Source organism: Podarcis gaigeae (genome assembly GCF_964106915.1).
Source record: "Podarcis gaigeae genome assembly, chromosome: 10".
Classification (NCBI taxonomy): Eukaryota; Metazoa; Chordata; class Lepidosauria; order Squamata; family Lacertidae; genus Podarcis; species Podarcis gaigeae.
Window position 1 is genome coordinate 23,217,823 of NC_139686.1, and position 14,820 is coordinate 23,232,642.

Below are 14,820 nucleotides of genomic sequence, written 5' to 3' on the forward strand. Positions count from 1 at the left end.
CAACCTAGCAGTTCAAAAGCATGTCAAAGTGCAAGTAGATAAATAGGTACCGCTCCAGCGGGAAGGTAAATGGCGTTTCCGTGCGCTGCTCTGGTTCGCCAGAAGTGGCTTAGTCATGCTGGCCACATGACCTGGAAGCTGTACGCTGGCTCCCTCGGCCAGTAAAGCAAGATGAGTGCTGCAACCCCAGAGTCTTCCACGACTGGACCTAACGGTCAGGGGTCCCTTTACCTTTACCTATGACTTGACTGGAAAACTGCATTGCAAAATTCAGAGAAGTGCAGGTTTCAAAGAACTGCTGTGGTTTGGTTCGTTTATTGTTTCAGAAAGTGTGAATTAGGTAAGCTTTCCTTTAAACGTGAACTGAGTGGATTTTCTTCCCCCACCACTAGTTCCTAGTTGCACTGAAATGTTTATGGCTCACAGCACATCTCTATATATGTCTGCTCAGACACAAATCCCACTTAGCTAAGTGGGTATACAACCACTGCCTTAATTAATGTCATCACCTCAGGACAGGCCTACTATAGCAACATGCAATTCAGTACATACTATATAGTTTCAGAGATTAGTTATCCTTAAACTCTGTGGTGGAGACGTTCTTTTTGAGTGTTTTACTTGCCGAAGATTTAGCCGCCGATCTCTTTCCTGACGGGGAAAGAAAAGATAAAAAGTGCAGGGGCACCTTAGAAACTAATTGGTTCACAGAGCCAGGCACTCTAAGAGGCACAGCCTGCTTCTCCTGAAGCTCTTGTAACGTTTCATTTCATACATCAGGTCATACACAATCATGTGTTTCTTTTCCCTTCACACTCTCAGCTTGTCATGTCAAGGCTCTTATTGATAGCTCCAGGAGAAGGCAGGCTGAGAGCGATTGGAAAGATTCTCCACATATCTGTATGTTATCTGGCTTTGTGAAAAAGGGCAGGTCAAGTGAGTAAGCTAAAAATGTAATAAAGCAAGGGAAGAACGCAAAGAAAGACTACTGGGTTGCCTTCAATAATTTATGTTCTGCTTGCTTCTCTACAAACTGTTCAAACCACCGCGCCTCACCACCAAAGGCAACCGGCTTCCAAGTGGCTGGGCATGCCTAGCTAGACTAGAATTATCGCAAGAGTTAAAGGGAAATGTGTTCTAAGCCACACTGCTCTGGTATGTTAAAATCGGAAACCTGAAAGAAAATGTGTGTAAAGAAAAAGATGGTTAAAACGTTTGATTGAGCCTTTTGACATTTACAGTTGCACCTTGGTTTTCGAACAGCTTAGTTCTCGAATGTTTTGGCTTCTGAACGCCGCAAACTCCGAAGTAACTGTTCCAGTTTGCAAACTATTTTTGGAAGCCGACGGGGCTTCCGCAGCTTCCAATTGGCTGCAGGAGCTCCCTGCAGCCAATCAAAAGCCACGGTTTGGTTTCTGAACGTTTTGAAAGTCGAATGGATTGTTACGACTATATTAGGGGTTTGTTTTTCTTGTTTGGGCCATGTTCTTTTTTTCCAGTTGAAGAATGGGGCCTGTTCTCACAGCCCCTAACGCTGCCATGCCCTGAGGTTGACTCTGCCAATGGATTTGCATCTTAAAGAGTAAACAGAAACAGTGGGTCCAAATCCCTACACATTAACTAATTTCTTATTTGCCACACCAACATCACAGGTGGTTGGTGAAAGGAACTGCAAATCCTGTAATACAGCCAAAAGCCACATCTAGCAACTGAGCTCTGCTCTAAAAATCCCTCAGCCCCTTGGCGTTTGACAAAACTGCTAATTTCTCCTCCTAGACAAGTGGGGAGCATTTAAAGGCGAGCATGTAAAGACAAGTGGATAGAGTCTGGATTCATCAAACACCACTGCAGAGCTGACACAGGAGGCAATGTAATCTGCATTTTAAAAAGCATCTAGAACTGAAGCAATGGAAAGGGGTGGTACTCGAGTGTACTTCCTTGCTAAAAACTAATTATGAGCTGACACATTTTTCAAAAAGTCCTCAAGCATTCTTGCAGTAAGCTCCCTAAATAAATTAAGAATTAAACCTTTCCCAGTGAAAGGTTGCTTATCTTCTGTAATACAATTCATGTAGAGTCCAGAATTTGGACTACTAAAAATACAGTCTCTTTGAAAACAAGTTTCCAGGTATCATTGGTGTGAACATACATGCAGACAAAAGGCATTTATTTGCCTGAACACGTGAATGTATATCCATTTGGCGGGGGGAGCACGTGCACACACACGAGGTCTGCTCCCACCATCCCAGTGCATATCCCCCTGCCCACTACACAGACGGGTCTAAGGTCTCCAATTTTTGCGGCTATGTAGGGTTTTAAAGCTGGGTATCCATGCTCCAAGTCCAACGCTCTAACCACGACACCACACTGCCCCCTGGGCAATCTCCTATCATGGCAGCGCTTAAGCTGAGCACCCTCCATTCATTTCTAGGGGACTTTGAGCTGCCCCACTGCAGTGAATGGGAGTGGTTGAGTCTGAAACCCCAGGGTCTTGTGGGTGGCACTCGGTACCTGTCAGCTTCTCCTTGCCAGTTGGCTTCCATTAAGCCTCTGCCAGTCCATCTGTGGTTAATTTGGAACACTGCAGGTGCAGTGAGAGCAGGAAATGTGGCAGAAACTTACAGGTGCTGAATCATGGGCTGAACAGTTCCCGAAACCTGAACCTTTCTATTTTTTTAAGTATTAATGAAGCTCTTGTTCAAGCCATTTACCTGCACTTGTTCAGAATCCTCCATTTACAACCCAGCTCCACTCATTTGGCAAGGTGCAGTGCCATGAAGTTCCAAGCCCACAAATACACTACAGATTTTCTACCACAGCAGAATACTCTGTAGCCTCTTGGCCTCCAAATATAGAGAAAATGCCTATTTACATACAGTGAAGGGTGTTGTTAAGGAATGGCCCAGAGGCTCCAAACCCCTAGCATCCTATCCCATCCCCTCTTTAAAATACAGTGCTATCTCGGGTTAAGAACTTAATTCATTCTGGAGGTCCATCCTTAACCTGAGGTACCACTTTTGCTAATGGGGCCTCCCGCTGCTGCCATGCCGCCAGAGCACGATTTCTGTTCTCATCCTGAAGCAAAGTTCTTAACCCGAGGTACCATTTCTGGGTTAGCGGAGTCTGTAACCTGAAGCATATGTAACCCGAGGTACCACTGTAATAACAATACAGTGGTACCTCGGGTTAAGAACTTAATTTGTTCTGAAGGTCTGTTCTTAACCTGTTCTTAACCTGAAGCACCACTTAGCTAATGGGGCCTCCCGCTGCCACCATGCCACCGCTGCGCGATTTCTGTTCTCATCCTGAAGCAAAGTTCTTAACCCGAGGTATTATTTCTGGGTTAGCGGAGTCTGTAACCCGAAGCGTCTGTAACCCGAGGTACCACTGTAATAATGTGTTTTTACTTTACTTATTGGGTGACCTAGAACACTGCACAGTTTGAGACTCCACCCTCGAGCCCTAGTCCCCCCTAAGAATTAAACATAGGTCTGAAAAGAGAATTGAAAGTACAGATTGGCAGTATACTAGCTATGTAGGCTATGCACTACAGTGGAAAGGAGAACGGAAGCATCACCTCCTTCCCACAATCAGAGATGGCTTTCCTCTGTAGCATCTTGAAATAGTCACTGCAGGAAGCTGATTGCAGAACACATACATTTTTGTTTCTTGCTCCTTTTTGGCTCCAGACCCCGTTTTTTTTAAAAACAGCAGCAACTGAACTTTCTAATGCTTTAAGTGAGAGGAGGAAAAATGTCTAAGGCCAGCCCTGCTCCCATTTTACATACTGAGACTAAAATAAATTAAGGTGTGTGCTTTGAGGATCACATGGCAAGAGAGATGAATGGATTGAAGTGGGAAAGGAAGGAGCCAGAGTTCCCAGTTTCAGCAGGAACATTCTTGAATATGCATTTGCTCTGAAGCTTGAAAGGTAACGCACCTGCTTCACTGGAAAATCACCAAGAAACATAAAGAGCTGATGACGCTTTCAGGAAGACATTATTGATGCCTAGAAAAAAAAGGGCATGCACCCTGCTTGCTTTCTTCCTTTTTCATTTGTTGAGGCATAAGAAAGAAAGAAAGAAAGAAAGAAAGAAAGAAAGAAAGAAAGAAAGAAAGAAAGACTCTTTTTCTAGAAGTTCATTATCTCCTGCTGCTTATTTTCTCACCTGAACTTATAATTCTTTAATTCTGTGGGTTTTAATATATAGTATATCTGTTAACTGTCTAAAGGACATTGCTGTTGGCACAGAACAGAGATCGTGCAAATAAATAAATAGTCACAGTTCGGCCACATTGGAAATTCTAATATATTCCACATGAACCGATGGCATGCCACTAAGTGGAATGGCCGTGACTTCAGGTGTGGAAGATAAGCAGCTGGAAATTATGAACTGTAAGAAACTGACAGCCCTTTAAAAATGCAAATAACTTGAGCACCAAAGAACAAAGAGAAAAATGTAGAGTTACTGGTAGCAGCTGGGCTAAAAAATGGCAACGGCAAGGCCCTAGGATGTGTCTGGAGCTCTGTTTGCTTTGGGAGCCAGAAATCCATTTCTCCCCATCTCTGCCTGGCAGAATGTTGACAATCGTTTCCCTACCATGACACAAGACTAGGAGATGGGGAGAAAGTTCAGTTTAGTTCATCTTTTGATACAAGCCTACCTAATTTGCACTACTTTAAACAATATGTAAAGTGAAATGCAGTTATCCTTCAAAATTCTCCAAACATTGCGATGCATTTCTCCAAGCGAACGAAATAAGTGTACGGAAATGTGTCTAATAGGAGAAGGTGTGAATTAAAATCTATACTATTGAGAAGCATTGCTTGCAAAAAATGTGTCTATTGTATTGGGACAAATGGGTTCTGAAACATTAATTTTCATGAGGACTAGACAACAAAAACAAACAAAGCTGATGGAGAAGCGGGGCAAACTGAATTCAAGACTAGAAAAGCAAGAAACCGAGAGAGTGACAGGTTCGTCCATCCATACAGGTGAAGCAATCTTTGTGTTTCACTGAATTAATACAATATGCTCATTAGGAAGCGGCTTCTCTGCCTGTCCCCAAGGGCTTTTGGCTGAAAATAACAATATGCTGTGGTCAAACTGTTTGGACTGAGACACACAAAAGAACCCAGGCCATTTGAGGCATGCTTACATTCTGCAACCAAGAACACATCTGCAAAGTCTGTATACCCATCTGGTTGCAATAAGATGCTGGTTTTATAAAAGGGATTATGGAAATGCTTTCCATGGAAGAACTCTACATGACCTTGACTTCATATTCGTAAGTTCAATAACAAAATCAGGGAAGCAGACAGGCTTTTTCTAAAATAAACCGCTTGAGCAAACTAAGCAGCACAAGGTCACACGAGGAACACATGGAGTTGCCTTATACCAGGTCAGTCTATCTATCTATCTAGCCCTGGGATGCTAGACTGGCAACAGAGCCTCAGGATGGAGGTCTTTCCTATCTCACCTCCTACTGATCTTTTTAAAGGATGCCAGGGATGGAACCCAATGTCTTCTGCATGCAAATGTTGTACTCAGTCTTCTAAGGCATGGTCCTTCCACAGCATTATGCTTCAATCCCAGTCCCTGTTGTGTAAATGGCTCCACTAGCCCATGTAACGTAACTGAGGACTGCAGAAAATACCATCCATCTATCTGAGGTTTTAGGGAGAAGTATTTCTGTCAGAAGGTACCGTGGCTTGGGAAACCACAGATGTATATCCTGCTACCCTACAGGGCGAGTCACGAACTGCAAGCTGAGGATGTTCCCTGGGTTGTGAAGTGTTCCTACAGTCAGTGGTGGACCTTGCGGTATCAGATTTTAGTGGTGCCTTGTGCTACACCAAATTTTGGCACCCTTGCCTCTTGCCTTCCGTTGTACATAACAGTTGCAGCGCTCCCAAGGCTCCGTGCCCAAGTGCAACTGAATTGGTCATGCTCCCCTACATCTGCGTCTGCTACAGTCCAGAATAACCTGCCCCACCCTGCCTAGTCACTGGTTCCCCCTGTCCTGCGAGTACTGTAAAGGTTTCTAGATCAAGCATATCCACTGTGGCACCTGAGCACAGACTCTTGGTTCCAAGCTTTCAACCCACAACTGCCTTGTTTATCACTGACATTTCCCCAATCCCTGCTACCAAAGATAATTTAACTCAGGGGTAGGGAACCCAAGAGAGATCCTTAGGCTGTGTACACATTCCCTTTTATTCTGCATTCGGTACACTTGCACTGCTGGTTTGGGAAGTATACATAAGATGTTGATCACAATCCATATCCTATATCTATCCTGTTGTTTCTTGAGAAACACTGCATTTTGATGCATTCTCCCCCCAAAAAGCTTTGATCCAAACTCAGAAAAAGAACCACCTCGCTGCACATTAAGCTGGCAATGCGTAGACATCCTTAGTCTGTCACAAACGCGGCACAAAAATGTGAATGGCTAATTTTAAGCAAGTCCTGGTGCAGTCCCTTACAGGCAAGCTACATCTGAGTACAGTAACTTGAGAGGGCAAAAAGTTCACGTTCATAACATGCCACGTAGTACAGGGACATTTGAGTCGTGACCCTTTCCCTTGGCAGTGGCCAACAGTGACAGAGGAGGTGGCGGGGAAAGCTTGTTCCTACACCACCAGATGATTGCCCTGCCTTGTCCTCCCTGCTCTAATTACACCATCTTGACGGCCAGAATGGGCTAGCAACGAGGCATCAAGCATTCATGCCACAGTGGAGCGCCTGTTAATTAAAATACTTAGGGTGAATGCTAAGGCTCATTGAATGCCAGCCAGCCTCTCTATTGGTGGGAACAAACTTCAAGTGATGCAAAGAGTCTGTCTGTGATGGTTAAAATTCAATGGTTCTTCCTCACCACCAAGCAAACTACATGCGGTATTGATATCGAAGCTGCAGAGACAAATCCATCCTTGCAAGTTCATGCCTTTTGCCACTTCAAAATCAAGATTACCATTTTCTCCAAGATTCTGTCAAGCAGGGATTTAAGTATCTCAAGCTACATTCATATATATATGAATGACCATTTTCTCATCTAACAGGATTGGTTGTTGGGAAGTTTCATTTTTTTAATCACAGTCATTTGCAGTTTATGTTTTCCTAATACTACCCCATCCATCTTCCTAATGGCCTGGCAACAAAAACCAGTGTAAAACAAATTATTTTGTTTTCAATTTTTTTCAGCGTTGCAAATTGCCTCTCGCCTAAAGGTATCTATCTCCGCCAAAGAATGGAGCGTTGTTTCACCAGATCCCCCTTACACTCCCCTCCACTGCCACCCTCAGAGGCAGCAATATTAATTTTCCTCATGACTTTGTCAGAAACCCCCTACTGTGGCAACAAACCCCAGCTCCTTTTCTTCTTCCCCATAAAGAGAGAAGGATTAGTTAAACTGAGTCTGATGATCTGAAAACTGGCTGCCTTCACACATCATTTCAAAATCCAAGACACAGTAACCATTATGCATTTCCCAGACACATTACAAAACACTCCCTTCCTCTCAGAAAACCAAACACTTCCACCCTTTTCATTTCTGTTGCCTATGGATGCCCATCCCAGGTCTACATGGGCTGGCTCTGCACCATCATAGGTAATGCAGTAGGAAAATGCTCCAATTATCATGGATTCCCTCTCTCCCCCCCATCCCATCCCATCCAGCCAGCAAATTAAAAGCCTTAAAGCTTTCGTGTATTTGCAGCAAAAACATGTCTGCCTTAAAGGATAGGACTGTTGAATGTTTTATTTAATAAACCTTTTCTAAGAAAAGAAAGCAGCATTGTTGTTTTCTCCTTCTCAGAACAAAAGGACATACAGATAAAAATCAGCTGCTGCAATGCTACACTGTCAAACTTCCACATTCTGGAAATTAACTCTTCTCCAGCCCTGATTAGGTTCCCCCCTCTAGTGTCTGAAATCTGCATTTTAAGAGACAAGGAGAAGCAGCGCTGCTGATCCTCTGTGCATCCTGTAAAAGAGTCTTTCATAAGTGCCAAATGTTACCTGCAATTTTAAAGGCAAAACATCTGTTGCATTTAACATACGAGCCACACTGGTAACTCGCACAGCGTATTTTGATCAAATCCATCAGCATAAGGAATCACGTCAATCAAGAATTATGTCGCTGATTACCTCCAATAGCGTAACCATGTAAAGTCTACTGCAGCAAAAATAACAGAAAGCCCTTGACATGCAAAATATTATCGCAGTAGGAGCCTGCAAAACATCACGTGACAAGAAACATCTTGGCATAAGGCAACAGGAAGGGGACTTGCAGTGGGATCCAACCTTCTTATTATCTGCATTATCATAGGAGAACATGCTAGACAATGGAACTAATGGCCAGCTCTGACACGCTATAGTGCCACCATGGCAGGTGGCAAGAAAGTGGTATTGCATCTATCAAGTCAGTGGTATCAGGTGACTCAAAGGGCCAATAGGATTCCTCCTGATCTCGGGTTGATTTCAGTACTTTCTATAGTATCACAGCAAATGCCTTTATGGAATAGAATCACAGCCATACAATTGCAGAGTTTGAAGGGATCCCAAGGACCATCTAGTCCAACCCCCTGCAATGCAGAAATCCTGCACACAGCCATCCCTGGCTGGGCTCAAACCACCAACCTTCTGGTTAAGAGCCAAACACACTGACCCATTGCGCCACAGGCTCCACTTATCCTGATGTTTTTATTTGACTCAGGTCACTTACCTGTAGTATCTGGACTGAAGGTAAGTCGAGCACACAGCCTTTGACACATGACTCGCAGAACCAAAGTCGATGACCTTGACCCTGTATGGCTGCCGAGATGGATCCACCAGCATGATGTTCTCTGGCTTGAGGTCTGCATGAATCAAGCCCAGGCTTTTCAATTTCATTAGGGCCGTGGCTACCTGCTGCAGAATTGGTCGAATGTATTTAAGGGGCAATGGGCTGAACTTGTTTTGCTTTAAGAAATCATAAAGGTTCTGTTCCAACATTTCAAAGACCAGGCAGGTGTGGTTCTTGTGCTGGAAACATTCATAGGCTCGGACAAAGTTGTAATCATCTGCGCTTTCCGTGCTTAACCGGGCCAGGATGCTCACTTCAATTTGACCTTGCCGGGCATAAGATGGATGGTTTTTAAGGATCTTGATGGCCACAATTTCATTGGTGCCACGTTTCCAGCATTTGACCACTTGCCCAAAGGTTCCACGGCCCAAAAATTCCAACACTTCGTACGTGTTGGTCATGGAACAAAGCACTTCATGTTGTACCAGCTGGTAATCCCCTTCACTGTTGGAGCCACTGTTTTTGGATGTGGCCGTGGATGTGGTTGTGGTGGCTACCGTAGCCCCACTGGCATTGTTCTGAATCATTGGTGGGTGCTCTTCGATAATCTGCACGCTGCTTGTGTTCTCAATTTCCTCACTCTTGCGCTTAAGTCCACATTTTTGGTAGGTGTCCAAAAGGCTCACAGTGCTTCGACGCATCAGGTTGTGTGGTCCACCTAACGCTTGCCCAGATACTGCAACCACACCGGAGGTGCTGTTGGCGGATGTCACCACAATGTGCCCCGTGCTGGCTGGGAAGATGATGGTCTGTTCGTAAGGGATGCTGGGGTTGGGGATCTGGAGAGAGGCGTTGATGGCGGCGGCGGCTTGAGAGGACTGCACGTTCTTGCTTTGACTGTAGACTTTGCTATGTGTGCCGTACCCAGTCATATCCCAGTTAGAACTTGGTTCCACTTTCAGTTTCTTCACGCTACAGAAGGCACTTGATTGAAGGGTGTGAGGGGAGAAAACTTGCACATGTGAGGCCATACCTGCACCGCAACACAAGAAGAAAGCAAAAGTGTTAAAACAGTTAGCCGTAACAATACTTATAGGTCCCTCTTACACCCACGGCATTCAAGAAAACATACAAGAGTTTTAAAACATCAAAAATTCAGTTTTTAAAAACCTTTTTAAAAAGACCAGTCTTTTGAATGCAAAAAACAACACAATGTTTAGCAAAAGTCCACAAATACATAAGCTTTTTAATGGTGAGAGTCATTTAAGATTATTTATTTATTTCACAGAAAATTATACCCTGCTTGATTGCAAAAAAAAATCTCAAAGCGGTTTACAAAAGTTTCTTAAGACGAGTGTTCCAGAAAGTGGGTGACACAACTGAAAAGACCCCGTGGCATGTTATATTTGTTTTCAACTGAGAACAGGGTGAAACTAAAGCTTTTCTACTACCTAGTAGTGTAAGCAAATGCTTCTCATAAGACAGCCTATCTGCACTGAAAGCTACAAAATGTAAATCTGTGCAGAAGGACAACAACTGTGAAATTAAGGATTCCTGTAAAGATGTCTCTGTACACAAACAGGAAGAATGAACAAGAATAATGATTTGATTAAGTGTAAGGACCAAGCTAGATGAGACATCAGAGAATCATGACTGTATCATTTCTCTTGTATTATTATTATTATTATTATTATTATTATTATTATTATTATTAATTTGATTCCATACCCACCCTTCACTGTAATGCCCCAGGATGGGTTACAGCCATTTAAAAAGACAATATTAAATTTAAAACATATTAAAGCCCAGAGAAAAAGGTGGGTCCTAAAATATATACCGTATTTTTCCGTGTATAAGACTATATTTCCCCCCAATTTTTTAAAATTTAAAATTGGGGGTCGTCTTATACACGGGGATGTCTTATAGACGGAAAAATACGGTATATATCAAATCTGCAGCAATGTGAAGAGAGGGGTTTAACTCTTTCTTCTTTGGGGCATTTCCTGGACATAAATCCCTCCCTTCCCCTGAAAACAGCCACTTGCCCCATTAGGGAAAACATGGGTTAGAAGGCATAGGTCATGCAGCTGGTCTCATCATCCCAATTACATGAGAATTCAGGAGTCATACAACTGATGTAACTTGGTTTTGGTTGACTTCACTCAAAGCTGTCTGAGCAGAATTGTCAATACTAGCAGTCAGTAATTTGAAAAGATGGGTAAAGAGGAATATTAGTTACATAAAACAGTGCTACGTAAATTGCTAGGCCTGGGTACTGCTGGGAAAATTCAACACAAATTTCTGACAGAAAGCATCTTCCATATCAGATATGAAGCTAGCAGATGCTTCCACTGGCGTGTCTTTACATTCTTACTGTTCAAGAAAAACGGGGAGAGGGGCAGTCTCACTCCTATATATGATTATTTCTCCAGAGTGCTGCTCTATTTGCGGCCAGCTTCCTGAGCAATAAATTGGCGCTGTATTCAAAAGTTCAACAGCACTACGTACTGTGTATGTATGCCAGCCTCCACCACACAGAGCCCAACAGACATTTTGGACTACAGTTCCCATCAGCCCCAGCTAGCACACTCATGCTCGCTGGGGCTTATGGGAATTGTAGTCCAAAATGTCTGGAGAACAGCAGGTTGTGGAAGGCTTCCCTCTGCTTTTAAATAAAGAGGTGAATGACCTCTTTTGAGAATTCACTTGTGAGGCATAAAAATATAACTATGACAAATGTTCTTAAAACACACTGCTTTGCTACAAGTTATCTATAAACGTACTGAAAATTGGACAATTTTGACCTTTATGAATGCACACACAAACACACACAAAATGTTTTGCCATTCCCTGAATGAAAATTGAAATCACTCCTGATGGTTGGCCTATGCCCAACGTTGAAAATGTGTTCAACAAAGAAAGTCACACTGAAAATACACAATAAGCTAGACTTCCTCCAAATTTGCATAGTTCACTGGCATGTAAATAATGTAATCTGCATATCATTGTTATTTATCGGACAGATGCCACACAACATTCATTCTACACTCTTATTCTGAGGACTGTCAGAATTCCTTAAACAGGGAAATATTCTTTCAGCTATTGAAAAATCTTGATTGGGTGCTTAGAGGTGGTGAGTTCACATGCACAAGTATGTTCCTCACCTATCAAGTGATTTGCTTGCACGTGTGAATCAACCATTCCCTACTCAAAACACCACAGAGAAATTTTTGTAATCATCTGACATCACCCCAAACAAAATACGTTGAATCCAATACCCTGCCTCCCTAGGAACTACATTAAATTTTTTATCAAAACAGAACTAACAGTCATTTACTAGTGGTCTCCAACCTTTTATGGGCCTGAAAGCATATTTGAGAATCTAGGGAACCTTTATGGGAACCATAAAATGCACATTTCACAGATGAAAAATGGGACTGCAAATTTCCTTCCCAAAACAACAGGCAGAACACCTACACCCTAAAAAAAGTCAACCCTCACAAACAACAAAAACTCAGTGTAGCATTCCAAAACCTTGCAAACCTCTCCCAAACAACTGAAAAAGGAAACTTCTAAAAACCACCCCCAAATCCCTTCTAATTAAACAAAAAACAAAAAACTGGAAGGGGCAGGGAGTTGTGGGTGTACTAAGGGTATTGTGATGCCATTGGAGGTCCCAGCAATAGCCCAATCCTTTCTGTTTTGCTTTTCCCTATTTGCATGTTTAAAATTGCCAAGCTTGGTATAGTGAAAATCAGGAGTATGGAGGCTGATAAAATTCAAACTGAAATTGAGAGGAAACCCAATTTAAATTCTTTATAGATGGTAGATGATACCACAGGAATTGAATAATCTTTTAAAACGAAATCCTGCTGTGATTGATGCTAATAATTTACAATGAAGAGTGGGGTTGCCGAATAATTTTTATAAATACTGGGATACGGTTACTGAAAGCAATTCATGAAATAACAGATCATAGGTTTGGAAAATGGTGGAAAGTGATTCAAAATGTCAACAGGATTTAAGATGTCAACACCAATAAATATTTTCTGTTACGCAACTAAAAGCTAAAAACGTGTGAATGTCCGACATCGGAAGTTTAACCAGAGTGCCACTGCAGAGAGAGCATCTGTAGTTAAAAATCTGGCAAATAGGGGAAAAACAAATCATAGTCACTCAGAAAAGAGACAATATATGATTTAACAGTGCTTACAGAAATGTGCTGCAAGATTGCAACTTAACTAGAATAATAATTAAGGAACAATTAAATTCATTCATTTAAGTACAGACAAGCACATGGATATGGTTACATTCCAGAGGTGGCGTGTAAAGCCAAATTTGTGTATAGTAAAACACAGGTGGGATTGCCAAAGGCCCCCGCCCCAAGGCCTGCCTCCTTTCATAGTATCATAGAATCATAGAGTTGGAAGAGACCACAAGGGCCATCGAGTCCAACCCCCTGCCAAGCAGGAAACTTTCCGCCCCCTTTTAATTATTATTTTTAATTGCCAAGCACATAAAGCTGAATGTGCACAAGTTAAATGTGCGCAAGTTGTAAGTTACCTGTACATACTGTATTATGTGAAGAACTGCTTTTTCAGCCCTGAACCTGCTATCAATCAACTTCATTGGCATCCCATATTTCCAGAGCACAAAAAAGAGAGAGAGAAATCTCCCTTCTCTCCACCCAGCCCCATTCACTTCTTCTACCACATTGCAGACCATGCTTGCTGTACAACATGATGCCTTTAAACATCCACAGATCATACAAAGGTACAGCTTTGGAGAACGTATGAAGCAAATGACACAAGTTAAATTAATGTTAAAGTGCACTCAGAATAGCCTTGTCAGGCAGATTTGTTGCAATGCAGAAATGCCTTCGGGCAACTGAGAAGTAGTAACGATACTGTGCTCATATTTTATCTCCGATGTCTCAACTTCAAAACCCTAGCAGAGGTCACATGCAATTCCCATTTTCTCTCCATAGGAGTCCCTGGATGAGGTCAGCTAGGGGTGTCAGATCCAAATTAAGGTGCATTTGCAAAGCAAGGTAGTCAACTCAAGACAAAAATAGCTGGTGATGCCATACGTGCTGGAAATGAAAACCTTTGCCCGCTCTTCATGTGGCTATCTTACACAAAGCTTGACACTAACTCTGCATTCCCCTTGACTAGTTCTTCTGCTTTGCAAATGACTTCAGGTCCATTTTTAGGTACTTAAGAGGATTCGGAGCCCAGGCCCGCAACACAAATTTGCATAAATATTTAGAGTGCCTCTGGGCAACTTAAGATGGCGAGTGCCTGGGGAGACTCACTGGCAGCGTACTTGGCAAGTCACCCACATACCCTGGAAGCAAAATGCCACCCCCAAGTCTTTTACTAAAAGCAGGGAGAAAGGGTAGGAAATATTGTGGGACAATGCAAAAGACTCAGGTTTTGGGTCTCCTGGCCACCAGCAGGTCAGGCTCTCATTACCTAAACTGCTTTCTAGTCAATACCAAGTTTTCAGTTTTTAAAAGAGGACAAGGAAAGAAACAACACACCATTCTACAGTATAGTGAAATCTGGTCCTATTACTGCAAATTCTGCAATGGCAAAGGGAGGAATTCAACATCTCACTAAGGTGGCTGTCCAGACAGGGCAAATATTTTGGCTTGGCAGATGAAATCCCCCCCGTCCCCAATTTCCCCCCTTGTTCTGCTCCAAGCACTCTTAACCAACTTCAGTTCCCAGGGGAATCATTTTCTGGTTTGCCTCCGGCAACAAAATGTCTTGAGTTGGCCCTGCCCCCAAGCCTTCCTTTTAGTAGGGGAAATCTTTTCAGCAGTTGCTCTTATTAGACAATTGTGAGCCAGAAACTTCTGCTTATCTACTTCAAATTTTCCAGAGATCTGGCAGTCATCCTGATTGACCTTCTACTCAACTCTGTTCTAGAACACTATGGCCTGAGGAACCCTGCTGTTCTTCAGAAGCTTCTAAGGAGCTCTCAATGAAAAGATCAATAATGGCAGAACAACTTCCCTGAAAGACAGTTTGC

The 14,820-nt window shown here is 42.8% G+C and overlaps 1 protein-coding gene across 7 annotated transcripts in view; it reads right to left on the reverse strand.

Annotated features, from left to right (window-relative positions):
* Positions 1-14,820, reverse strand: part of HIPK2 (homeodomain interacting protein kinase 2) — a 166,983-nt gene that overhangs the window by 101,256 nt on the left and 50,907 nt on the right. For all 7 annotated transcript variants that reach the window (XM_083699995.1, XM_083699998.1, XM_083699999.1 and 4 more), the window contains exon 2: positions 8,725-9,817. In XM_083699995.1, coding sequence (XP_083556121.1) covers positions 8,725-9,817 — 1,093 coding nt within the window. The remainder of the gene's footprint in view (positions 1-8,724; positions 9,818-14,820) is intronic.